General features: G+C 41.4%; 2 protein-coding genes across 2 annotated transcripts in view; both read right to left on the bottom strand.

The window, feature by feature from the left end:
* Positions 1-900: 900 nt before the first annotated feature.
* On the bottom strand, positions 901-11,506 carry ifih1 (interferon induced with helicase C domain 1). Its single transcript, XM_062402474.1, has 15 exons — positions 11,001-11,506; positions 10,417-10,588; positions 9,464-9,529; positions 7,699-7,925; positions 6,880-7,090; positions 5,652-5,869; positions 4,984-5,085; positions 4,770-4,893; positions 4,426-4,641; positions 3,837-4,093; positions 3,598-3,747; positions 3,323-3,484; positions 3,041-3,234; positions 2,864-2,957; positions 901-1,383 (listed from the first exon to the last, which is right to left on the bottom strand). The coding sequence occupies exons 1-15, from the start codon at positions 11,433-11,435 to the stop codon at positions 1,186-1,188; spliced, it is 2,826 nt and encodes a 941-aa protein (XP_062258458.1). The 5' UTR covers positions 11,436-11,506; the 3' UTR covers positions 901-1,185.
* A 1,182-nt stretch (positions 11,507-12,688) lies between these two features.
* The window catches only part of LOC133967787 (potassium voltage-gated channel subfamily H member 7-like), a 36,551-nt gene continuing 21,265 nt past the window's right edge, over positions 12,689-27,974 (bottom strand). Inside the window, exons 9-15 of the mRNA XM_062403445.1 lie at positions 26,754-27,006; positions 23,655-23,860; positions 22,773-22,860; positions 22,448-22,609; positions 19,563-19,719; positions 16,243-16,423; positions 12,689-15,021 (exon numbers count right to left, since the gene is read on the bottom strand). Of these exons, the coding sequence (XP_062259429.1) occupies positions 14,686-15,021; positions 16,243-16,423; positions 19,563-19,719; positions 22,448-22,609; positions 22,773-22,860; positions 23,655-23,860; positions 26,754-27,006 (1,383 nt within the window). The 3' untranslated portion in view covers positions 12,689-14,685. The remainder of the gene's footprint in view (positions 15,022-16,242; positions 16,424-19,562; positions 19,720-22,447; positions 22,610-22,772; positions 22,861-23,654; positions 23,861-26,753; positions 27,007-27,974) is intronic.

Raw genomic sequence — 27,974 nt, forward strand, 5'->3', positions numbered from 1 at the left:
GAAGTCTGCGGCGCCGCAAACTTTCCAGGAGCGCACAAACTTGCTGATTCTTGGGAAGTGGCTCGTGGAGCGAGGGCGCAACAAGTCATCCACTCCACAGATGTGAGAGCGCACAGCCACAGCCAGGCTGGAGAGATTTCCTCCTTCTATCCGACTCGTGCGCTTTAACATCAGTTGTTCAATTAAGTTGAATAAAAGTTGAGTTGTTTTTACCCTGTGAGCCAATTGAGATGGGATGGGTTTTTATTATATTATGGATTAATTGATAATGAAATAAAGGCAATAGAAAAAAAGACATTGAGGGTCAAGTCTTTTTTATTATTAGCTGGTGGTTCTATATTATCACATCATTATATGTTATGTATCCATTTCACTGTGGGAGAGTGGGAAACGTCGTATAGATTCCTTGTATGTTTTGAACATGTTAAGAAATTGACAATAAAGCTACTTTATCTTTATCTTTGTATCGGAGAGATCTTAAATATTACACAACTGGTACTGGTCTCTTTCTCTGCTGGTTTCTTCCCCTTAAACTTTTTTTTATTTTTTTGCTCGTTGTGGGAACTGTCAGGTTTCTCTAAAATATTGTGAGGTGCTGACCTTACTATGTGTAAATAATAATACAAATAACACTTCATCTAAACAAGTGCTTCAGACAAATAAAGTGCCATGTGTTTTGATTTGGCTCTACACAAATACATCTGAGTTGAGTTTGTGTGTGTTCCACTAATCTATACTAAGTGGGAAAGACAACTCCTATAAATAGCTGTGACCGGCTCAGTAGCTGTGACTCACAAATGTTGGACATCATAGAAACTCATCAGCATCTGTTTGTCTGCATGTGTGATGACAGGTGGGCTCCGAGGGGCTTTCATTGGCTCCCATCTCATGAGACTTCAGGGCTTTGAGAGGAAATTTATTTATTTTCCCAGTTCATTTTCTAGCACAGAGGCACATTCAGGATCGTAGCAGCATTTCACCTTTAAATTCAGCCTATAAGTAGAACATCTGCATTTGACGTGCATGAGTTTAATACATTTGTGGGAAGACACAGGAACATGTTTAAACTGTTAAGCTCCAGTTCAGACGGGGCTCCCTTTCACAGTCTGACTTTGTGATGCACGTTTGAAAATACAAGAATTTCAGAGTTTTCTCATATACCAACATTTCTAGATTTGCCTGAATTCAATTAGTTTCGTCCTCGTCAGAGCTGCTGGCCATCTGTCTCGCTTGTTCAGCGTAGTCGAAGGCAGAAAACCTGACGGCCAGCTTGCTCCACTTGGTGCAGTTGGGAATCGCCTTTCCGTTGACCGTCACCAAGAAGTTCTGCACGTTGAGGCAGGGGCACTCGATGCCATGGTACACCATCATCACACCCCATCCCTGCAGAGGAGGACAGGGGTTCAAATGATAAAGGGGTGATGTGGTGGTATATGCATGTGTCTATCTACGGACAACACAAATCAATTTTTATATTTATGCCATTTGGCGGCAACAGCTGTAATATAATCCAGGAGAAAAAGGCCTCAAGGAAATAATTGCATGAGGCAGTCGTGTTCTGTCAGATTCAGCTTATAGTGGACAATCCCTCTCACCCCCTCCACATAACACTGGACAAGCTAAGGAGCAGCTTCAGCCACAGACTCATTCAACCCCGCTGCTCTAAGGAACGATACAGGAAATCGTTCCTCCCAACCGCAATAAGACTGTCCAACGCATCTACCTCTGTCAGAGCCACCATCACAGAACTGCACTAAACATACCTGTCTCAATTCATAATTTTATACAATAATATTGTCTTTTGCACACTCAGTCTACATATTCTTACACTCATAGTATATTATATTATCTATTGTATCGCCAAATACTTATATTTATACCCGTACTATATATCATATATTATATCACTCTTTATATATTTATATATTCTTTGTATATATAAGTCTATATACACATATTTATACATGTGTACATGTTGTTATTATTATTATATTTTACTATTATTATTATTTTATATACTGTTGCTGCTATTATTACTATATACTGCTATTATATTGGTATAATTACTTTCATATATAAATATATATTATATACTATATATACTGTACTATTTTTTATATACTGTCTAACAATAACATTACCATCATATCATCAGTACTATTACCATCATCTGCCACTGCACCTTTTCTACCCATTTATCTTGTGTTTCTGTTTTTATTCTTTCTACCGCAATATTTTATATTTTATATTTTATATTTTATATTTTATTCTATTGTATTGTATTTTATTGTATTCAAATGTACCGGCTGCTATGACGACTTAATTTCCCTTCGGGGATGAATAAAGTAATCTATCTATCTATCTATCTATGTATCTATCTAAACGACTGATCACAGCTCATGTCCTTCTTTTCTCTTTTTCCAGGAGTCAGGAGTAGAACATTGCAGATGGAACTAGTTCCCCTGTACAATGGTCCTGAAGGGCAACTCACCAAAACAAATCACAAAACAGAGCAGCAAATTACAAAAAACATCAACAAATTACAAAACACTATGACAATTTTTCGGGAAAGGTACCAGCTATCAATAGCTTATCCCTGACTGGGTGGATGCACTGTCTGTCTTTTTAACAGGAAGGAACTGTTGACTACAAATATTTTGGAATTTTTTTGTTGTATTTTGTGATTTGTTGTGTTTTACTGCTGTGAAGTGCACTTCAGGGCCACTGGGCTGAGCACTGGTATGCCGTGGTAGTTTACCTCGCTCTCAGCAAGTACGCAAATAAGGGTTTATTTCAAAATATTCTGAATCCGTCCTTCAAAAACAAAACAATTCCGACAACTGAAATCCTGGAACACATTTACCTTCCCACATTTCTTGCATGCTATGACGCCTTTGGTCTCCAAATCCAGAGGTCGCTCTTGGGGAGAGGGGTTTTCTCTCTCAATGTAAAGTTCTCTGTAAAAAAATTATTCAAGATTATTTAATTCACCTAAAGTAGCATTATAATGTAAATGTACATTTTAAATTGTAAATGGTACCTAAACTCTTCAGTAACATTGACTCTGTGCATGCTCTCGATGACCTGGATGTCGTCACCATTGCAGACATGTTGGCTGCAGCCTCGGCAGGTGAATTTCACGTCCGATGGACTCTCACTCCTCAACTTTTTCTGCTTCTTCTTTGCCATGATCACCCTCTTCTCGGTTATAGCTTGAAACTGAAAATCTATAATCTGAGAACAAGGGGAAGAAAAATTCTCTCAAGAGGTTTTTTTTTAGAGATATCGTGTTCACCAGAATGGGACGGACCTGCCCACAAACCTGTTTTTTATAGTCCGCTGGATTTAAGGCTCTGATGTTCTCAATGGCTTTGTTCATCATCTTCTTGCGGTGCTCATTGACCCACTCCTTCTCAGCAACCCCCGAGTTCTTGACATCGACCAGAGTGTAGGTGCTGTCCTCAGCTCTTCCTCTTCCTTCAGACTGCAGAGGGTAAAGACTGAGTCAGTACAGACATTACAGTCGACATTGTAACTACCTGAATTACTCGACAGCAATAATCCACAGGCTCCAACTCATTTACTGCCATCACTGACCTGAATCATAGAAATCTCATTGGTCACTAGGCCGTACCGGATGACGAAGTTGCACGCCGCTATGTCCAAACCTTCCTCAGCCACCGTGGTGGCAATCAGCACGTTGACATCTCCATTGTGGAAGTTTTTCAACACGTCCCTTTGTTCTGCCTGATTGACACAATGTGGTGGGAAGTGTAAATTGGATTTGAAGTGCACATGGTGGTGGGAGCAGAATAGTGTGTGCAGTGTGTACTCACAGAGGTCATTGGTTTGACGACACTCTGGTCTCCTCCTCCAATCACATACGCGGCTTTCACTCCTATGTCAGCAAACTTTGGGTTTCCCTGAATCCAGTTGCTTAGAGCGATGGCACTGAAGCGTGTTTTGGTGAAAATGATCCCCCTGGCCTCCTCCCTGCTGCTGAACTCATGCAGGATTTTACCTCTTAGCTTTGACAGGCTGTCATTTTCATACTTTGGATTCCCTGCAAGAGTCTGCAGCTCTTCCTTGTTCTCTGCAGGACACCGATTTTAAAGAAGAAGTCGAGTCTACATGTCATTTAAGAGGTTAAATGCATAGCTCCATGTGTTGGCCTTCTGTCTGGGAGTTACATAAGAAGATTCCTAGCATTCTCGTGCCTGTCGGATAAATGTACTGCCACAGCAAGCAGGTGGGTAGCTTAGCTTAGCAATAAGACTGGCTAGTAGCCTAAATCCACTTGCTCACGGTTAAAATGTTCTTTGGTTTTTGATCATAAAAATGTGATGCGGACCATAACATTCCACATTAACACGGTCTCAAGAAGAAACAACCCCAAATTTTGTATACACAGTTCCCATACTGTACCTTCAAACAATTTGAAGAGGAATCTCTCAGTGTCTGTGATCTGTATGGCCTGCACGTCATCTGGATTCATTTTTGTGTGTATCTCCTTCTCGTAGTATTCATTCAGCATTTCGAGGGCATCGCACATGCGGATGATGTTGCTGAGATTCAGGGCCTCGCTGTACCGTCGCAGGTACTCTGCACAAACCCGTACTTTGTGATCTTCCTTTGCTGCAGCTAAAAAAAGGAAAGAAACCGGTGACAGATTCCGAAAAGTCCGGTGGTATGTCGACATGCTACTTCACAGCGATAGGGGTTAGTATTTGAAGATGAGAATCCTAATTCATGCGATAAGCTCTACGCACCTTCTCGCTCCGTTACAACAATCCACTGTTCGTAACGCTGGGAACCGAGGTCACAGTTGGTGCTCAGATTTGCATGAGCGTGGATGGCGTTCATGATTTTCTTGATAACATCACCGAAGGGATCCTGAAAAAGACATCCAAGACCTCAAGACATGTACTGACAGTCCGCAGAGAAGCTTTTTAAAATGGGAACTCCACTGTGAAACAAACGTACCTCCATTCTGTCTTCAACACTTAGAGTCTTTTTATTGGGAGACTTTTTGCAGCCCCCGAGGCTGCTCGTCATGATTTTGGAAGCGTCCAGGTTTGCACAGATCTGTGACACAAACACAGATTAGTGGTGGTGAATGAATCAAAATACATATGTCTGTTTCAAACGAATGTCTGCATGTGTAACGCCGAGTTAAAAACCGAAAGGCTGTTTTCAATTTTCTCTTTCTAACGTGGCAGCAGAAAAGTTTATGGCTGCCCTGTGTGCATATGCAGGGTGGAACTTTTGGAAGCAGCTCAACTGGATAAACAGAATCCTCGATGAACGAGGAAGAGAAAGTTGGGAAGGGCTTTGTTGAAACACTGAAACCACAGAAAAGAAACTCGTACGGTTGATAATGACACATGATTATTTGTAGTAGTTGACCAAAGCTGTGAAAAAATACTCCTTCAGACCATACGTTTAAAAGAATAGGTCCAAATGTAGAAAGCAGAGAGGGTTAATCCATCTTCTTATACAGTCTATGAAATTGCCACATCTGTTTTAAGGCGGATTTATTTTCACATCGGCGGCTAAACCTTTAATCACATTCAACGAAATTAGCTAATATTTTGTGTGCCTAGGCTGATGTGCTGACGCTATTGGCGAAGCGAACTGAGAATTGCATTTACTCGCAGAATGTGCTCCACCGCCTTCTTCATATTGTTGGCTCCCCCGACCCCGGGTGAAGCTGTCAGGCCAAGTATCTGAGGAATGGGCACAGGCTCCTTCTGCTCCTTCTTCATCTTTTCATTCTTGTGCTTCTGCTTCAGGTAGCGCATCATTATGTCGTTGTAGACTTCTCCTTTCTGGGTGTGGTGGCACTCATCTATGATGATCAGTGTCAGATCTACAGAGGCAGGGGAAAACAAAAACGATAAATTAATGTATTGTATGTGATGCAGTCTTTTTGATAACGTCCTTGTTAGGGACAAGTACGCGGTGTATTGCAGGATCTTGACAAAAGACTTGCTGAGTAAGATTACTGCTTGCTTTTAAAACAAGAGCTTATACATTTCTGTTTTTGTCAGAGGAACAATAATGGCCTGAGATAGAATTGCTCACATCTTTAGAAAAACAATAATTTTCTCACCCAAACACGCCCACTTTATTGTTATTCGTTTAGGTTTCTTAAATAAACAGGGATGATTGTCCCTCACAGATTATAGCATCCCTCTGTAAGAAAGATTCTCCCACACAAGCCAGGATTTTTCCAGGAACTTTTGACGCAGGACTTGAAGCCACACAATAACACTTGCTGGAAAAAACTCTCTGCTCCCCAAAATAACTTCAGCTACTGTGTCTTTCACAAAAAAAAAGTGCCCAGCAGCTCGTAAACGCGACTCACAATCATTCACATTTATATGTTCACTCAGAGTGATACAAACGTGTCCCCCGAGAGACAGAGCACGGAGAGTGGCAGCTTGATGTGCTGTGGGTGATAGAGGCTCTCAAGTGAATTTGATCAGCCACACACTGATGGCTTGAACAGACGTGTGGCCTGGAAACCAGGAGCTAGGATGGAGGAAAAAAAAAAAGGACACGCTTTCAGGCGTTTCAGCAAACAGCATATGTTCCACTGAGATGGCTATTCCACCTTGGAGTGGTGAGTGCCAACAGGAGTGAAGAGCAGAGCTGGAATACTTTGACAAGAGGCTGTCAGGTATCATCAGGGGAGATGCAGCGGAGATGAGGTGTTTTGCTCCAAAGCCCGTCAGTGTCTGTGGTTTGAGCCTGGCCAGACTTTAGTTGGGGTTTTAAGAATCCTTGCTCATTAATGGGTTTCGTGAGATCGATTTGACTGAATCTTGAGAAAACAACACAGCGGAAGGAAAACCCCTTTCTTTTAAAAGAGCATACCGCTTAACTTCACGCCCTCGTCCTCTCCTGTGTTAGACATCTCCAAGTGGTTTTCCAGGATCTGGGCCGTGCAAATGACAACGTCATTTTTCTTCAGGATCTCCGTGAAAGAGATTTTGAGCTGGCAGTCTCCGCTGACTCTCTCCACTTTGTATGTGGGCTTCAGAAAAGGCTGGAACTCTGCCGAAAAATGCTGCTCGACGAGAGGAATCTGCAGGAAAACAGAGCAGATCCATTTTTTTCTACAATAAGGGTGCAGCTCAATTAAAAGACAAAGAAGAAACACAGTTAACTAAACGTGAACACATTATCTCAACCACAATAAGTGCAGTGTTAATGGATTTGTTGACAGCAGTGTTGTGCATATGTGCTTTACTTTTTTAAACTTTGACACGGGCTGGGTTTCAATTTAATTGTGCAATGATTCATAAGTTTCCATTGTTCATTGTTTTTCAAGGAGGAGACTCAACAATAGCCTAAGGTATAATTATTTATTGTACTGAAGCAAGAATCACTAGGGTGAGTTTCAGTCACATATCATCGCTATTTTTTTAACTAAATAGTTTCATAGCAAGACAATCTTTTGGCAAAAATGTGAGAAGTGATTATTTTCCTCCTGCAGAGGAGATCAATGTGCCTAATAGTAACAAAGTAGAGGGGAAATCTAAACCTTGTGGGTTGTAACTTGTGGCGAGCTGACCCAGATGAGCAAACTGAGTGAAAGATAAAATGTTGTCTTTGGATGTGAAGGGGACAGAAGTAGGCTACCATAACAGCACAAAGCAATAAGTCAGGAACACCAGACTTAGGCCACGGTACCTTGTTCACTAGCACGACCACTTTCCCCGACTGTCCCTCCGCCCTCCTGCCGTCCAGATGTTCTTTGGTAATATAAACTGCAACCCGGGTTTTACCGCTTCCTGTCGGGAGGCATATAATGATGTTTTTCCCCTCCAGGGCAGGTCTTGCAACATCCATCTGATAATCTCGCAGATGAATATCAGTGCTCTCTGGGCCTCTGGCCGCGGCTTCTGGGACAGTCCCATCTGTGAAGCAGAGCAGAGGTTTAGAGGAGACACAACTTCTGTCCGTGTCAGCAACCCACAATTACAGGCACCGGGGGCAAGAAAAATGCTGCGCCTGTCACTGCTGGTGGTTTTGGTTTTGTACTGGAATGTTTTCCCACTGCTGCTATTAAAAAGACTAAATTAACTTGAGTGGAACACCTATAAAACAACGTGTTAGGGAGTTGGGACGTGAACACCGAGAAGACAGGCCAACATGTGCAGCAGATGCTATCGTCCATGTACAAATATGTCTTGTTTCCTTACTAATGTGAAAATATAATTCACATACCTACTGTGATGTGAGAGAATTTAACAGCCTCAGATTTTTCTCAAATACTCGAACAGCTGGGACTAATTCCTTTGCACAAGCTCACATCTGTAATCATTTATTTATCATTCACATTTGAGGGAATTGCCAGCGGTGTATGACTTCATCATGTGATTTTCTGTAACGTTTTTTATTGACAGCAGACTTTCTCCACTTCAGTCTTTCTGTCAGTCGCTGCCGAGCTGTGACTCACTTGCTGTCCAGGACGTGGATACAGCATGACTAAGGAACCCTTTCCCCTGGGCTCAGCTTTTTTACATCTCCGCCCCTCGTTATGAGTTCAATCCCCCCACATCAGCACCCCCCCCCCGCCCCACCTCAGCTCAGACAGCTTTTAATTTTCCCTCCCAGAGGTTAAAGTTGCTGTTATAAGCAACTACATAAAGTAAACAGATGTCTGGTCGACGGAGAGATAAAGCTTTAAAAACAATAGGAAGTCAACAGTGGCCGGTGCAGCCGCCCCCCTCGGCTCTTACCAGCAGTTCCCAGACGCTGCACTTATAAGAGAAGGGAAGTCAACAATCAGCTCTGTTTGATGGAAGAAGAGAAAAAAGCCACGGGCCTGTTTGACAATGTGATTTGGTTCAGTGAAACTCATTTCAGAGGGCCACACATATAATTCAGCCCTCTTGCAGCTCTCCTCACAGACGGGTGGATGTGATCTGTGCTGTTTAGAGTGGCCGGCAACCGTCGGTGTTTATGGTACGACTCAAATGCATGGGATGAGCTGGACTGTAACCACACACGTTTTCCGCTCATTGCTACTCTCTTGTTAGTCCACATAATAATGACCGTGCAATAAAACTATTGAAGTGATCAAAGAGTTTTTTCTCAGTTCAACTCAGGAGGTTGAGTGCAGGGCCCCCGACTTCACAGTAACTTGAATAAAATGTCTTCCTTTACATTTTTCAACAATATGGAGTAGGCATGTGGTTTACATTTGAGGCGCTGTCCTCTCTGACCTCTGTGCGGTTGATCATGGTACACACATGGAACGTATTCTTTGGTGTCAGGACGGCAACGCTCCACTTTTACACAGACAGCCTGTATGATACTATAGATCCATTTATTCTAGAGACTTGTTAGGTTTTTGTGTGGGATCAGCCGGGGGCAGAACAGCAGCAACCTGTTCAGGTTATCGACATAATTCAAATACAATGTAATCTGTGGTGAGCGAAGGTTGAATCACCTGATTGTGAAGGCTCCGGGCTTTCTGGCAGTTGTTCGTATTCCGGGCTCGCTCCTGCGAAAAGTCCTACAGAGAGATAAAAGCCCAAATGTAAGACATGACAGGCGAGGAAGGCAGGAGATACATCTAAACCCATGAACTGATCAAGGGTCAGTTCACCCAAATTACCATAAAAATAGCAGATCACCCTGAATTTGCCTTTCTGATTTACTTGCTCAGGATTTGATAAACAGTATCTGTCTCTGAGGTTTCTGTTGCGTCACGATTACAAGACAGGTGAACAATACAAGGGGATTTCCTGAAAGCATTATCCTTTTATTATCTGCAGTATTTTTACTGTAATATTATCTTCATTTTCATGTGCAATAATTAAATTGCATGTGTAATATCTAATACTGCTCTATTCCTATTTTAGGCTAGTTTTTAGTTCATGGCTTTATATTTTTGTAACTGATCTTACTTGTATCTTTACACAGTGTATTGTTACAAAGAACGGGTCTTTACTTACTCTGCATTGCAATTGATGTTTTTAATGCTTCACTGTGTCATTCAAATAAAGATATTTTCCTCATCTTATCATTGTACAGCATTTGTCCCCAAAATAAAAGCATCTGATGCGAGGACATATTTTAATATTATTACAACTTTTACACTATGCATTAATTGCTCTAATAGACCCTCATATCTACTTACAAATACATTATATTGAGTTGATAATAATTTATTAAATGTTGATATATAGGGTATGAATGATAAGCTGCAACATGCAAATTCACCACTAGATGTCACTAGATTCCACACACTGAACCTTTAAAGTTTGTGAGCTCGAGTTAAAGTTGGAATAAGAAAGGTGGCTGCACTCGTCAAGAACCTGTTTAACAGCTGACTCCTTAATATTCAAGCACAAGTAGCATTCCTTAACATGGGTGTGTGCTCCACTGAGGTTTCACCACCTTCCTTGTCGCAGTCAGGTGACCCTCCCGTCAGCTCATACAGGGACTGATGCTCAGTCTCACGCAAGACGTTGAGAAACTTGGGGAACCACCCCGGTCGGCCTCTCACGATTCCTCTCAGAAGTTCACGGGCTCCGCACATGGGTCCTCTGCTTGTTGTTTCAGCTTTAATCTGCAGCATGATGGACACAATCAAATGGATTAGACCTGTTGTTATGCAATCATCAAGGAACTGTACCAGCTTTAATCTGCAGCATGATGAACACAATCAAATGGATTTTGACTGGTTGTTATCCAATCGTCAGGGAAGTGTGGTGTCCTGCAAAACTGAGCAGGGCATTAGTCTGCCATCTTGTGGCCAAAGTCGAGTCAGAGAAAGTGCAGAAACAGAAGTTGTGTATAAGGTGCAGTCCTGCATGTGTTGACATGTTATGACTTATTGTGATTGCCTGCTGTGGCCCTTTGAGACTGATGCACTCATAGAATGAAAAGTACTTATTTAATGACTAGTAGGTGAATAGAATAAATCATACAGTCATTAGTGGTGTTACATCTGACTCTCACTGTCAATCTCACCCACTCACAATCTCGGAGTCCTCTTTGGTGACCAGGCCTTCAGCGAGACAGTGCACACACACCTCATCGGTCTTCATCTGCACGAGACTGGGGGACAGTATCTGGATGAGCCGGACACACTGATCATTCTCTGCCTCCACCTCAGGTTCGGGGAGCTCGGCCTGGATGATGTCCGCAGCATAATCGAAGCCCGAGCTCACCAGCGCATCCACAAACGCTCGGAACCAGCCGACAGGATGCGGCCTCCTGATGACCGCGTCGATGAGCAGGTCGGCGGCCGCTCTGTCCCCCTCTGCCTTGGCCTTCTGTCGGATGAGTTCCCTCTCCTCTTGGCCGATGAAGTGCACATGATCCAGGAGCGGCTCCACCACCACCAGCTCCTTCAGCCTCGGCCGGATGTCTCCAATGAAACTCTCCCAGGCTTCGTCCGTGGCAGAGGCCATGGTTACTGCACCTGCAGCGCTGATGACCACTGATCAAAATGTTTCAATGTTCCTGTTGATATCAACGGAAACAAAAAACTCTTTCAGTTTCGTTTCTCCAAAGCAGACCGGAAATTAATGTAGCCACTAGATGGAGATATTGTACCATCTGCACACACACGAAGTTCATATGAAACATTTACAACTGTTTTTTCTATTGTGCAATAACTATAATAAATAAAGTATGTTTTATTATACAGTTGCATGTACAAATATTATATATATATAGTTTTAATATATATATAATAATTATAAATACTTTTCTGGACATACATGTCTAATTATATTATATTATATATATATATATATATATATATATTATAATATTTATAAAATTGCTTTTATCAAGTTTTTTACTTAACTCTCATTTTTTTTTTATTGGTATCACTATATTAACATAAATATCAACAGCTATTTTATGTAAATTATTTTCTGTGACATTCTTATTCCTGAGGTGACCTACTCTTCGTGTTCGACACTTTTCAATGCTACTTTGATCCTTTTATAAAGATCCAGTGTGTATGATTAAGGTCGTAGTACGGTGATCTATTGGCAGAAAGTCTATATCAAATATTGTTAGGACCCAGCTGTGCGTTGCATTCCTGTACCAGCTCCCTCTGTAGCAACACAATATTGTGATCTCATTTCTTTTAGAAAGAATTTGAAAGGGCCTACACGTCCACTCTTCTAACTCCCATGTTGCACCTGTGAAGGACACATTTTACTTTTCCTGTTATAACCGATCCATTCATTTAGGCGACCTCTGGCAATGCAGAGAAAAGCTGTGCTCAACCTGCGATGAGGTCTAATTAGAGTAATTTGAGGCACCAGTTTTACAGCACACAGTATCACACTCAGAGGGATATTATACCTCCTACTTCGCTGTATATAATTACAGCTGTAGATATTACTTTTGGTGAACACATATTTATACGACAAATTAAAAAGTAATGAAAAATCCTGTATTGCCATGGCCACTCAGCAATAGAAAGCTCAAACATGGCTCAAATACAACATTGCAATGCTGCTTACAGATTATAATATTAATAATTTAGGAATACGAAGGAAGGACTTTCCTTGAACCACAATCAGGAATCCCTTGTGAATTCATACTGTCCCTTATACTTTACGTATTGTTGACTAAATACTGTATTTCTAGGTTGACTGAAAAAATCAATGACACAACTGCGAGCGTGTTTTAATTTATTGCTCCCAAAGTTTCAAAACAAACATAAGTACAACTGCTTTGCTAAAGAGTTTCTCATATATTTTACTCAGTTAAAAAAAATACATATTTTTTTTATACATCTTGCAATATGATGTATTATTTCGACTTGTCTAACAACATGTTATCTGTTATGTACATTGCCACCAAAAACTGTCAAGGGAAATAATATGACTTGTTGTATGGTTAGTAACTGTATACTTGAAATGCTAACTTAGCATTTGAATCGGTTTTATAGGCACGAAACCCGCCTCTGGGGCCTGTTTATGCGCAAGTACTAACTTCCTGTGTGTTCCCCCCCGCCCAACTCGACACTCCCTCTAAGTGCATCCTAAAAGAGTGCGCTGACATCATTTTATATTTGAATGTGCTACTTTGGGCTCATAAGCAGTGCAAAAAACAGTAAATATATAGATAAAAAACACATGCACTGCCTTGTAGAAACGCTTGCAACATACGTGCTTGTCAGAGGCCCATAGCTCTGGGGTAACGGCAGAAGATTTGCTCAAATCTGCATGTTGTTACGTCTGCCCGGACAAGCATGTATGGTGCGTTCCGTTGGCTTAATGTAATACAGTGGATGCACATCAGTGACCGCAGAAATAATGCACATTGTCAAGAAGAAAACTACAGTATACTTGATACTGAACTGTATATTGCAGTGCAATTGACCATAACCCCTGAGTCACACTTCAGAGAAGACAGGCTTACAGCTAAGGATACGAAAAACGTGTTCTTGCACCTTTGTTATAATGCTGTATTAAACTAATAGCTGCAGTAGTTTGTATGGTATTTTAATATGCAAGCTCAGGCCCGCTAAGAGATGGAGCCTGTATATGTGTCGCTCACATGCTTTAGACTTGAATCTGCTCTGACAGTACTGGATCTTGCCAGAATTCCACATTTCTGTTCTCTTTCTGGACCCTCTTCAAGCATGCCCAGCCGCCACAGGTACATTTTCTGGCTCTGCAGCTGACACCAGGAGGACATCCACATTATGTGATGGACTAATGCCTGTATCCTGGAGTGTGCTGGATCGCGGGACCAGCCTAGTGTGAGGTAGGTCAGTCAGTGCCTCTTACTTAGCAAGAAAAAATAGAGCGGGGTAAACATCTCTGTGATGGTCAAGGGCATTGATGGACTTATGCATTGGAGCCTGTGTATGACAGTGCCTTGCAACTGAGACCAGATTCCGTGATGACCCGGTCATAAGACCTTCATCCTGGTCACACAGCCCAGCAGTGGTGAAGGAAGCACTTAGACACTTTACTCAATGGAAGTACAAATAAATAGACAATATATACACAAGTGAAAGTAAAAGTGCCAAATTAAAGTCAAAGTACTTGCTTTTAAATATACTTGAAGTTTTAAATGTCTTGGATTAAAAGTGAAAAGTACCAGACAATAAATCTCCTTAAGTAACAGTGCACATACATGAACAATGTAGTCAAGTACAGTAACTGAGTAAATGTACTATGATACATCCCCACTACTGCGTCCGGGTGTGACCAGTTGGATTCTGGGATTTGTTGCAGCAGGGACACAGGAATGTGTTGTAGCGCTCTATCACAACCAGGTGGAGCCCTTCAACCAAGCACCACTCTAGATTTGATCCAGAAGCTTAAACGTATTACTAAGGAATTTCTATCCTTATATGGGGGTTGGGTTGAAGAGGTCCGTCCTGATTGGTTGGGCATCCACATTTAGGGAAACATGAGTGCGTAATGACACCTAAAGATTCAATCAAAGGACTCCTGTGTAGATAGAACTACTTTTACAATATGTAACCATTGTCGTCACACTGTTAACTGCAGAAAACAGTGTTTTAACCACATGCATCTTGAAAAAAACAACAACTTCTTATTTCTATTAGGCATTGCAAATAAACAATACAGATGTCAGTGCCAGCATGCTGATAAAAAGTTATGCTCCTTAGTAATTACAGCATTACAACCCGGATATTAGAACACTGTCCTGCTGAGAGGTTCATTGTCCTGGTAACTCCGGGTCTGAGACATGTCTATGGAGTCCAGCCCTGTTGAGGTCGGAGTCGGGAAGAGGTTGGGAGGAAGAGGAGGAGGACGTTTCGGTTTGAAGAAGGATCAGTGCAGACTGTTGATGGCCTGTGATCTGTTGTTGTTGTTGTTGTTGTTGTTGTTGTTGTTGTTGTTGCTGCTGTTGTAGTTGTTCTTGTAGTGGCTCTGCCTGTGTTTGTACAAGCAGTGCTGTAAGGCTGTCCTCAATGGGTGCATTCGTGTTAGCCAAGCTCGACAGAGAGTCTTTGGATTCCTGAATGACGTTCTCCAGTTGGTGGTTGGGGCCCTAAACAGAAGAGTGGCAGAGTACACAAAGCTTAGTAAATTGACTTGTTGTTAATTCAATATTCTTTATGAATTTATTTTGTCTTTCCTTGTTAAATAAATTAATGGAAAGTAATATAAACAACTCTACTACAATTAGCATTATAAATTAAGCTGACAAAACTTTATATTTTAACAGTACAAAAAAAACGAAACTAAGACAAATTTCTCCGTCTTGCAGCTGTATGCCTCCACCAACTAGTGCAGTTTTAGTCTAAATACATTCAATTCAAGACTCATAAAATGTCACAGCGACCTTTGACCTTTAACCCATGAAATCTTATCAGCTAATTGGTGAGTCCAAGCGAACATTAGTGCCAAATATAAAAAGGATTAATTTGAGGTATTCTGAAGATAATGCACCGAGAAGACAAAAAAGGTTTGTCAAAGTGACCTCGATCTTTGACCTCCAAATTCAAATAAGGTCATCGTTAAATTCAAATTAATCTTTGTGGCAGATGTAATGAAATTTCCTAGGGATGTTCCTGACATGTAATGTTCACCTTTGACCTTCCACATCCAAATTCTTATCAGGAGTCGAAGTGGATGTTTGCACCTAATTTGAAAGGATTCTCTGGAGGTGTTCCTGAGATATTACATTCATAGAATAACGATGCTTTGTACGGGTACAGTGACCTTTGACCTTAGACCTTGGACCATCTAATTTGAATCCGTTAATTCCTAACTCAAATTTGAAAAAAAATGCACAATGTGTTCTTGAGATATTTGTTCACAAGAATGGGACTGACCCTAAACAATAACGCCTCCAGTCACTATGTATACAAAACTATTACCGGTTTTGAAATGTTAGATGGTGTCGGATAAATTGAAAAAATCATAAAACTTGTGTGACGCTGGCTCAGATCCTTTGCTGTGATTATTACAACATTTTTTGCAAAACCTGTGCCTGACAAACCATCAAGATGTTCCTCAGTCACAGTGTAAAGTAGGTACAAGCAGGGCTTCACCAAACAGCAGGAGCTCATAAGGTTATAGAGAGCGCCTGATTTCCTCATCGAACATCACTAATGACTTGGTGCGAATGTGATTGATGATTGTAGCACCAGCTGATGCTCGAGTTCAGTGTCGATGGAAAAATCCCCACAATACCTCATGTGATGTGCAGAAATAAAATAAAAAAAAAATATATATATATATATAAATAAAGGGAGAACATCCTTACTTGAGTTGCTGTATGACTGAAGAAATGGTTTGCGGGCAGAGCAACTGGCTGAACCTTCACAGCAGGTCTGTGATAGTCTGGACTGGCAGTCACAGTGCTGTAGGCTGGAGGTCCCAGAGTCGGCTGTCTCTGCAGCAGCTGCAGGATGGTCTGGATGTCCGACATCATCTGGGACTCCATCCTCGAAAAAAGAAGAGAGCGAGACACAGACGGACTATTAATCCCAGAGATGAGGAGGTGAGTGCTCATTATGGGCTCGGCTGTACCTGCACTGAGCACTAGATGGCACTTCTGCCCCTCACCAGTGGACAGACGAGGAGAGGGTTAAAGGCGTGGAGACTCTTCATGCCAGAGCAGTAGACAAAAGACACTGCTCCTGCGAGGAGTGATAATGAGCTTTTGTGTGGGAGGTGTGAATTCAGCATTTACTGTGGAAATGACTGTATCACACACGTTTGGTAAAACTAATTATGACTGGGTTCCATCCAAGCTCTATATTTAAGACATGAGGCAACACCGGATAGTGCTGAACAACCTTCTAATAAACAGCATCCCTTCTAACATATAGGGATAACGTCAAATTGGCTATGTTCACAGAGCTCCCACGTAAAGAGGCATGGTTATTTTCTAAGTAATGCCTGATTCACAAAGAAGATCTTCACTCGCAGCTGTAACAGGCAGATTGTTGTTTTCTTCGATATTTATATGGATTCGTTGAGGAAACTCCTACACCAACATTTTTTTCTCCTGTCATTTCCTTTCTGACTTGTCAAAGCCAGAAAAACACAAAATGACAGGGTGGTGTTGCTCATCCTGCAGCCGGCTAGCATTAGAGAAAAAAAAGGAAAACAAGGTCGGGTAGGGTACAGTGGATAATATGTCTTATTTGTGCTAAATAAAAATGAGCCATCCCTGTTTCAGGCACCGCGATGCTGTCTGTCTCTGTCTGTGACAATTCCAGCTAAAAATAACACCTGCTGGTCATTTGTGTGTCTATTTCAGGTTCCATGCTGACTGCAGGTGTGTCACTGGAACCAGATAGATAGATAGATAGACGGATAGACGGAGAGATAGAAAGATATATAGATAGATAGATAGATAGATAGATAGATAGATAGATAGATAGATAGATAGATAGATGGATAGATAGAAGGAGAGATGGATAGATAGATAGATCGATAGATAGATAGATAGATAGATAGATAGATAGATAGATAGATAGATAGATAGATAGATAGATAGATAGATAGATAGATAGATAGATAGATAGATAGATAGATAGATAGATAGATCGATCGATCGATAGATAGATAGATAGATAGATAGATAGATAGATAGATAGATAGATAGATAGATAGACAGTCTCATGTTTGATATGTTCTGGTTTCACACTGGTACATCCTGCTTCCAGCAGATCCAGCCTCAAACTACAGCTCCTGCCAGCTCCCTCCTCCACATTCTCTTACATGCAGCAATAGAAGTACACACGCTTCCAGTGATGGCAGCGGACATGTAACTTACTTTTTTTTAGCAGTGTGGGAGGTGACAATTTAAAAAAGAAGAAGTGCTACTGGTAGGATGATTAATAAGAATAAATGTAATTGCATTACTTCAACATGCTCTGTCCTCCCAGTAATAGGTGCTTTTACAGAAGTCTGCACAGGCTGGTTTTCAGTCCTGCACATGTCCGACCAAAGCTGTTTGATTAAAAAAGGCTCTTTGGGCATGGCCGCTATGTGTCCTGCTTTCATTATATGACAGTGTAAACAATGGAAAAAAGGGAAAAGCAAGGTGAGTTGTGTAGAAGCAAATCAGGCTGCCATAGAGTAGCGTGACTTCCCTTTTACCCTTTATAGTTGACAAAGCACCAGAGACATTTAATTGTACATCCCCTCGTCTTTAAAAAACAACAAATGTTCCAAACCACAATCGGAGAATGACTTTGAGGAGGACACTTCCAACCACCAAGTTTTCTATTTTTTAATAACGGAGGTTATACAGTTGAAGAATAATAAATAAAGCTAGGCATCATGACTGATCCCCTAAAGTTCAATTCAAAAAATGTATCGGCTCTGGTGTCTGGGCGCAGTATTGGTCATAAATCTAGCTGTCTCCATGTCAGCAGATGGGACATGGGCCAAACTAAAAGGCAAAGTACACATTTTATTAAAAGATGGTTTCTGTCACTCAGTCATTCATGCTGTTTTAATTACGCTGATGTATGTTCAAGTTGGGTTTTATTTAATTATGGAGCTGTTTGCACTGGTAGATGACCTCCCCACTGCAAGCAGGCCACGCATTAATCATTAATCTTTGTACAGTGGGAGGAAGTGGAGGCGTGTCGTCAAACTCACATAAAGCCATTTGAAGAACAAGCTCCAGTGAAGGAAGAATAAATTCTGTTTATGTCAGTTTCCTACACGTGACAAAATATCTGATTACAGTCACGAAAGAGGTATTGACATAATCGTAATCATCCAAATTAAGATTAAGATTAAGATGCATTTATTAGTCCCAAACACATGCAGGTAGGGAAATTTAATCTCTGCTTCCGACCCATCTGGTGCAGGAGACACAGAGCAGTGAGCGACCATGTACGGCGCTCGGGGAGCAGATGTTGGGGGAGTAAGATGCCTTGCTCAGGGGCACTAGACAGGGTAGGGAGACGCTTGGATTTTTGGGCAGATCAATCGAGGTTCGTCTTTTGTTGTCTCTCCGTGGAGTCGAACCAGAGACGAACCAGAGACCTTCTCTGCCCATAGTCCAAGTTTCTGCCACTAGACCACCACCTCTACTGACAAGTATACATAAAGTTAAAGTATCTGCATAAAAACTGTGTATAATTTTACGGTGCTATTCAATCGTTATTAATGTTGTACTCATGTGTGAGAAGTTTGCTCTGCTATCTTCTGTTTATCTTGCAAGTGGCCTGATGATATCTACCATTATTTGATCAGGTGTCCTGGTGGGTCTGGTGAACTGTTACACTGGGTTCTAACAGCCACTGTATTGAGTGGGAATCAGAGAACGCAACCCGAGGTACAACAGTTTTAGATTGTGACGTGGGTCATCTGACTTCTGATCCACCTGAAATATCCTCTGGTTTGGTGAATTCCTGGTTTATAAAGTGACTTTTGAGACATATTATGTTTTTAAATTTTTTCTCTTTCTTCTACTGTGCAAACCTTTCAAGTAATAACCCAAATAAAAAAAAGGAACCTAAATATGAGCAAAATATGTCTCCTTTAAAGTTCAAACTCTGGTTTAGGACAAAAAAAATGAGGATCACCCATCTGCATACTGCCTCTAAAAATAGGTACCTGTTTAAGTGCTCCTGCAGCTGACTTAAGCGCTGGTCCACCTCTCCGTACGTGATTTCACTGGCAGAATGATCATCCTCTCTCAGGTCCTGGAACTGTGCTGACTCATCCAGGTAGTCTGCAGGCTTCTTACAGGCCCATTTATCACAGCGGAGATCTGGACACAGCCAAACCAACACACATACGCATAAGATCCTCACATGTGGGTCGGAAACAACGTCATCGTTGAATAAAAAAACAACACACGAGAATAGGATGTAATTAATCTATACAGGAGAGCTGCATGTGGCTCCTTTGTTGTAATTCATCAAGCTCTGGCACTGGGGGAGAATTGTTCATGCAGTGTTTTCCAGTGGCAAACTAACCCTGTTGTTATCTCTGCCGGGCACCTGGTGGTATTCAGCTGGTTGTCCAGTGATATGGGTTGAGCCTCTTTTGTGATTTTAAACAGACAGATGGTTAGGTCTGTGATTACACTATCTTCTGCGGCAGTCTGCACCGGAGGTTTTGCACGACCAGGATGAGCTGTACAGATATGAGCTTCCTTGTCGGCAGCTCTCTGGGCCTACACCATGGTCAGTTCTTACCTTTCCCCTCACATGGAGACAGAGAACTGAACAACAGCCTCAGTCTGTCACTCACAGATTCTGTCTATTTTCATACTAGTTGTCTACTGAGTCTAGGCAAAGGAAATGCTACGTCCCTACAACAACCCTGTGGTTTACTAATCGGATGTGCACTTAAGTAATGTGAACAAAGTCTTGCAGGTATTGTGGTGTATTTTCACGGTGGCCCCGTACAAAGTACTACAATGAATCACTAAGCACAACAGCCATTAAAAAAATACGATCGCCAATCAAAAAGAACAGCATAAAATGAGGAAAAACACAGTGTTAATCAAAAAAACACAACAACAATTTGCCAAACACTTGGAAAGTGCGTTCGTCCAATCAAGACCCTTCACTCAAAAATAATTATGCCTAAGACGTTGACATTATGTTTTTCAATTATATATCAAATTTCCATGAGCTGTATTATATAAGTTCAATGTAAAAGGTCAAATTTAATTAAGTGTTTTCTATCACGATGAGCTAATGTGAACAAATGCAAAACACTTAATTAAATATGACCCTTAACATTGAACTTCTGGCATAAAGATTCATGGGAAATTTAACATGTAATTGAAATACATATAGTCAACGTTTAGGCATAATTCTTTTGTGAGTGTGGTTGATAGTACCTTTTTGTTCTGTTCGAAGTTATTGATCTTGTGTTCTCTTATTTGCTGTCGTGTTTTTGATTTGCATTTCAGGGCCACCGTATATTTAAGATCCATGGAGATTAAAAAAGCAGAGCACTCTCTGTCACTAAAGCTGCTGATCACTTTGTAGCATGCTGCACAATATCACGTGTCTTTAAATGATGCTACACATCTGAAAGTGATATATTAACATATGGTGGACTCGTATCTCTTGTTAATGTTTGCCTGTGTCGTAGTCATGTCTGTATTGGAGAAAAATGGGTCATTGGATTGGCTCTAGTGGATCTGCATGGGTGTGGACACAAAGACATCAGAGAAATAAAAAATAGCTATCCATGGCAGTAACAATGCAATGAAACAAAAAACTGATTTTGTGAAGTTTGTTTGCTCAGCTTTTCTTGGCTTTGCACAAAAGTTGGATAATGATTATATCAAGCAATTGTTTTGATTCTGCTCTGGGGAACGGGCTGATGCCTCAGCACTGTGGAGCCCAGAGCTGCTGCAAGTTCTGTGTCCAGACCAACAGAAGCACTTTATGAAAACGGAGCCTTTTCATTAATTTCAATGTGATAACTACATTGACGAATGAAATATATGCAAGCAAACATTTCTTTGTTAAGTGAGTGCTATAGCACTGCTATAACCTTGCAATTGTTAAAGCTGGAATGGAGGACTTTCATATATAAATAAAGGTCTGCCACCAAAGGAGTTCACACTATGCTTATTTAAGTGTGTTAGTGCAAAGTAAATCTCTGCGTGTTTCACAGTAAACCAGTTTGAGAGTTTGTAGCAATGCCCTTTATATCCAACAGCAATGATTTGATGGCCAGAGCTGGAGAGAAGAGCCACTCGTGTGATGCTGATGGGTTATGCTACGGGACATGGATGTATGTTGAACACAGAAAACCCCAGTTAGCGTCCAAGAACATCTTCTGAAGCTCCAGATAAAACAGAAACAGTAAGGCGAGCTGACGAGTACAAACCTCATTGGAGTTCATTGTTTGTACAATTAATAAAGTTCTGCAATTCAGGTTTAAGAGGAAGTACAAAATACTTCTTGTACTATTATGAACCACTGTGATGTGTTTTTGCAGACACACTATTTGGGGGCTTCCGGGTAGAATACCTGGGCCAGGACTCCGTCTTCTGTTCGCTGTACACAGTCCGAGTAGTTTCTTAAATCCCACAAGTGGATCCTTTCTTCGCAAAAAGCTCAAACAGCTAAACACAACTTAAGTATTTAAGGTCCAAACGACATTTTGGTTAGTCTCAACGAAAAGCTATCAGCATTTGAGTGCAGACAAATTAAAAAGCAGATAGTCAATGCATTTGGTTCAAGTTGTTCTTCCTCTCCTGCTCAATGGCCGTGGGCAACCAAAGCCTGCTCTCACGTGATTGGTCAAACTAGAAACAAAAACCAGAGGGCTCTGACCACAAAACCGTGGTCCTCACCTCTGCATGTGAATATACAGAATCTTTTTTATGGAGATTTCTTTTGTAACAATAAAGACATTCTGCCCTTTCCTGAATATTATTTTTTTATACCATGTACATCCCAGGAACGTGTAGCAACACTCATTAACTATAAATAGTTACAGCTCATTAGTAAAAAGAAGATCTTTACCTTCAAAGGATGCATTTCTCCTCCGGCTGTCTCTGACAATCAGCTCTGTGTCCAGGACTGGGGGATTGGGTGAGGAGGGACGCAGGACTCCTGAGCAACTCTTTAGGCACAAGTTCGACTCCCTCTCTCCTCCCACGTCCTTAACCACTTCCTTGTTTTCCCCTGTAGAATGGCAATTAGCAGGAGTTAGCGGGAATAACACTTTGCGCTATTCCACAGAGAGCAGATGTTCTCTGCGAGCGGCAGTCAGTGAAAAATAATAAAGAACAAATCTACAACCACCGAGCTGAACAAACCGGAGCTGTGCAGGTGAGCTTCTTCTTACCTGTGGAGAGATCTGGTGTGAAGGAGATTCTTCTCTTAATGCTCTTAGTGCCCTCGCCATCTGACTCACAGTCTTGGGAACCTGAAGCCTACAAAATCAGGCGAGGATGATTGAAATAATAAAATGAATGTTCGTGTTCCTAACAATGTCAATGTTAAAATGTTCAAAACACCAACTGAAGACGTATTACTCTTAACATTTCGATACTTTAAACATTGATAAAGCTCTCCATTCATGTTTGACATTGTCTTTTCTCATTAATGTTGTAAATACTGTTATTTTGTTGACGGGCGCGGTTAAACGCCACACTGTCATACTTTTGTCCACACTGGGAGATAGTTCCCTCACTTGAGACTCTCTCGAAGGATTCTGTGTTTGTTTAGCCTGTTAAAAGGTTTTCCTCCCTCCAGTCGAGGCTTAAGGAGAGAGGATGTCACATCCTTGTGCAGATTTGTTATTGCCCTATAGGCAAATTGTGCTGAAATGCTTTGTATTGAGCTGAATTACAGAGCTTTCATTTTGAAGATTTGTGAACTTGGGTCTGAAGATTGTGTCGATGCTTAAAAAACCCCAGTGCTTAATAGATGAAATAGCCAATAAGCAATGTATGTAAAATGGACAGCATTAAATAAATAATTCAAATTTACACACAAGCCACACACAGCTAGATTAAAAAATCTAAATCAATTTAAATTTTATGCAAAACATTGACTCTAAAATCTTTTTTTATTTTGTATTCAATTTCTGAAATAGCTCTGGAGCATTAATACCACAGGCCGAGCAAACAGCCCATCACAAATGGGAATGTTTAGCGATGGCACTGCACTGGTACAAATTCAATTGGATTCGATGATTTGATAACGTCAGCGTAGCGTGATCTACCTGGACAGCCTCGTCTCTGAGGTTAAAGGTCAGCTCCAGGTTGTTGAGGAAGCAGTCGGCGAACTCCGGGTACATGTCCAGCACCTCCAGCAGGTCCTCTCTCTGAATGGTGCTCAGGTCACAGTAGCTCAGAGCTCGCACGTCGGAGCTGGACTTCCCAGGTTTGGCCAAGAGATGGATCATTTCTCCAAAGATGTCATTTTTCCCTGGAGGTGACACACACACACACACAGATAATAAATCTTCTCAGAGGTTCACCGAGAATTGGGAAGGACGTCAGTTTTACCTGCAATGACTTTTACAATAAGTCGGGCGTATCAGGGAGAGGGAGGAATCTGTGTTGTGTTTTCTACAGGGACGCATCAATTCCTCAGGCTCTCACTAAAGGGCAGCAGACGTGTTTGTTTTTGTGGCTAATGAAAATCAAACAGACTCTCCCCTCTGTGTAGATATTCTCCCAAGGCGCCGTGCATCAGCTGTCTACCCATCTTTGATCCATCGTTAATGCCGAGGAATAGCCACTAACAGGTTTGATGTGGGAGGGAAAGGAGGGTTTGATTGTGACTGACACACTTTACTCGTGCACTTCAAAGGGAGCGACTCGTGTTGATAATAATGGCTGTCACATAATGAAGCCAGTTCTCCGGAAATATCCCTAGAAATCATTAAAATCTGGTTTTCAAACTATAACCTGCTGAAACGAGCATCCTTTTTGCAGAGGTCCTCTTTATAAGGCCTCCCTGGGTTCACTGAAATGCCAACACTGTAAGCGGGGGTTCAGGTGAAAGAGATATGATCTGTTGGCGGCCCTAGTGCCTTTCACAGCACGCACCGGACACCTTTTCTACCGCAGAGGACAACCTCCCACAGAGTGGTGTATCTCTTTCCACAAGCAGCTCTCACCACGAGGATTAAGACTGTCATTAGCTCGGATGTCGGTGTAAGAGAGCAATTCCTTGTTGGAGGATGAGGATATTGGGGGACCACCGCCGTGTTAATTTAAAAACTGAGGATGTTTGGTAGATGATAAAAGACCTTTCTGGGTCAGAGGCTTTAACAACAGGAAAATCCTCTGGGGAGGGGTGGTGCCTAGTTGGAGCGTGCAGGACGCAGGACATGAAGTCTGTCGGTCCTTTTAGCCAAAACCTCTCGATTCTTGTTGTCTTTCCAAGTTGACGTCCTCTTCGGCATCACGTGTATGGCTCAGTTATTTGTCGTCTTTTTGTATTCATCCGTTTTGCATCCGTCACATATAAGCTGTGCATTTTGCAGACATCATCCTAGTATATCCTCGCGTTGGCTTACTCTTACATCTTTCTCGACATTTTACTCGGGGGGCTTGCAGAAATATACCCTGGAGATTATCCAGAGCAACTGACTCGGGCATTTGCTTTCTCACATTCAGCCCTTCTGGATAACTCCAGGAGAATCGCCAGACTTCGGTGCATGTCTGAAAGCAGCTTTAGCGACGTACAGGTCCTGACATACAAATGGTGCTGATGGGACATTCTATTAGTATCAAGTACAAATGGGCTTCTCTGTATGAGATCGGTGACTTCTCCAGTGTGTTTGTTAATAATGGGTCTTGTGTGATTCAGCAGCTTTTGCTAAGCTTAAACCCCATTCTGTCAGGTGCAGCTTCGGAGAACATTCATCTCATGAATAATGGCAGGTTTAATCCGGGCTTGGCCTGTAGCACCTGGTTGTGGTTCACCCGTCAGGAAAAAGATAAATACCCATTATTCTAATAAGAGTAATGAGTCTTCAGTTTTCATTATTACTACCTTACAGATATTAATTTACAGCTGGCAGTTGTTTTACTCGTCTTTTCCTGCCATTTTTCCAATAATTTCTCTTTTGAAGCTTTAACTCATTTCCACATGCTGTCAAAAAAGCAGCAGGTATTTTACGGTGGTCTTTGAAATTGCCAAACAACCTTTCACGGAGCCACTTAATAGAAATGTCAGAGTCTCAAACTTGTCAAACGAGCAGCCCCGTCGCCCGAGGACAGAAACGAGGGGGGAACAGCAGGTGCACCTTGCTATTCTTGTCAAAGTGTGTGAGCACGGCTAAGCTGCTTGAAGAAAAAGACTAACAACAAAGGAGTTCACTCTGTGATGTGATCTGATTAATTTTGGAATAACACATGTGTATTAAAGGTGTAATTTTGTGTTTTGTGATCAGACACCGTATGAAGCATGTTTTCACACGGAGATTGTGAAGATGAAGTCCTATGTGTCCATAACCATGTTCTCTGAATTCAAAATAGGGCAGGGACGCTGGAAATCCTGAGAGGATGTCTATATAATAACATCATGTTAAATACACGGCTGCTGCAAGATTCATTTCTAAACCAGTTTGACAACATTTTACTCTGCAACAGGCAGCAAATTTCGCTTTTGTGCAATTAAAAGAAGCAGATATTTTTTGAGAAATATACAACCCTGTATGACCAACATTGAAATCCTTTCAGTTCATGTCTATAACATTATCTACGTCACTACATTTCTGAATAATAAAGATCACAGAAAATATCAGTGAAATGAAATCAAATATATATTTATATATCATTTTAAATGGTCTCACAAAATAAAAGGCCTGCTGCTTTGCTACTCCCAAAATGTTACTGTAATAGATTTAAATGAAAGGAGTTTTTTCCAATTTTTTTTGTCTTGCAGTTACAGCCTCTTACCAGTAGGGATGCTGAAGCCCCCTCAGCACCCTTACTTCCAGCGTCCTAAAGTAAAACCTACAAGAGATATGACTTTAATATCCCTCAGACAAGAGTGTAACAAGGGTTTTTCCTTTGTCTCCACAGGTTTGATGCTGACATTCAACGCAGAGTCAGCCTCGAGAACTGCGACATTTACGCCGACATTTACAGTTGTTCACACCTCTAATAGGATGGTGGTGGTTTAGAGTGCAAGCGAGGCTGCCAATGCATCCATGATACTGATGATACTGATGACACTGAAAAAAAGTTAAATCAACAAGCATTTATCGTGCTTAATCTATATTTGACAATTTCACAGTGTGTCCTCATCACGACGGAGGTGTCAACATGGCATTTACACGCAACTAACAAGGGATCTTATTTACCCAGGATGGCAACCACGATGTCGTCTTTCAGGATCTCGATGGAGCCGCGGGACATGAAGTAGAGCGCGGTGAGCACATCGCCACTGTGAACCAGCGTGTCCCCAGGAGGGGCGTGAGTGGTTTTGAAGCGCATGGCGAGGGCCCTCAAGCAGCCTTTGGTGGCTCCCTCGAACGCTTTGCAGTCCTGAAGAAGACTGTTGTTGAGGTGAAGGCAGATGTCTGCCTGCAGGCACTCAGGAAAACCTTTTAACACCTGTGGCGCAGAGAGAATACCTGAGTGAAATGCACAAAATACTTTTTTTTCCCCCAAAGAGATGGATTTAGATCGACACCGTGGGCAGCAAATGAGTTGGGTTGATGTGCTTTGACTAAGAGAGCAGCACAGAGAAAAGGATGTCTTATGAAAACAAACATCCCACAGAGTCATTGAGCCATTACACACTGTCATGTACATTTACCGTTTAATACAACCAAACTCAACCATAAGGAAATGATCAAATGTAAAAAAATTTGACATCATTATGTTTCTTGTTTAAGACATTTTAACAAATAATCAAGTTGAAGCATAACTGCCACTTGGATTTATATAACCACCTCGGAGGTTAACACACAACACAATGCGTGCTCAGTTGTGGCTTAGTCTCTTTCTTCATCACAACTGTCAACACATTGTATCAGAGTGAGGAGGAAGAGTGTCGTGTGATGGAAGCAACAATGAAGCCCCCGTTCTTATACCCTGAATCCATTCAACTGTAGGAGTCAAGCATTAAATTCAGACTTTTGATGTATGCATCCACCTTAAAGGAAATAGTATCATATATGACATTATTATGAGGTAACCTGCTCATGTAGAAAAGCTGTTTTTGATAAGCAACCCCAGTTATTAAGTTAAGACTTTCATGCTTTATCCAACAAGATAGATCATATACTGTGGTATTACATGGTTATATGGTTATGTGGTATACATTAAAGGATTGGAAACAAAAACTAAAATCACAGTGATTGAAGAGAAGCTTATTCTTGGGAAATAATGATTAATTTGAGTATTACTTAAATTTGAACTACCTTGGGAAATCTTGAGCTATTGTCTGAAAACCCTAAACCTGTGATTTCTTGAACTGATTTGTGATTGAGAAAGAGTTTAATCAAAATGTGCACTTACTAAAATGGCAACTGCAATTTATCTACATGATGATTAAGTTTATTTATTAGGGAATCTAA

This window comes from Platichthys flesus, chromosome 13, assembly GCF_949316205.1.
Source record: "Platichthys flesus chromosome 13, fPlaFle2.1, whole genome shotgun sequence".
Lineage (NCBI taxonomy): Eukaryota > Metazoa > Chordata > Actinopteri > Pleuronectiformes > Pleuronectidae > Platichthys > Platichthys flesus.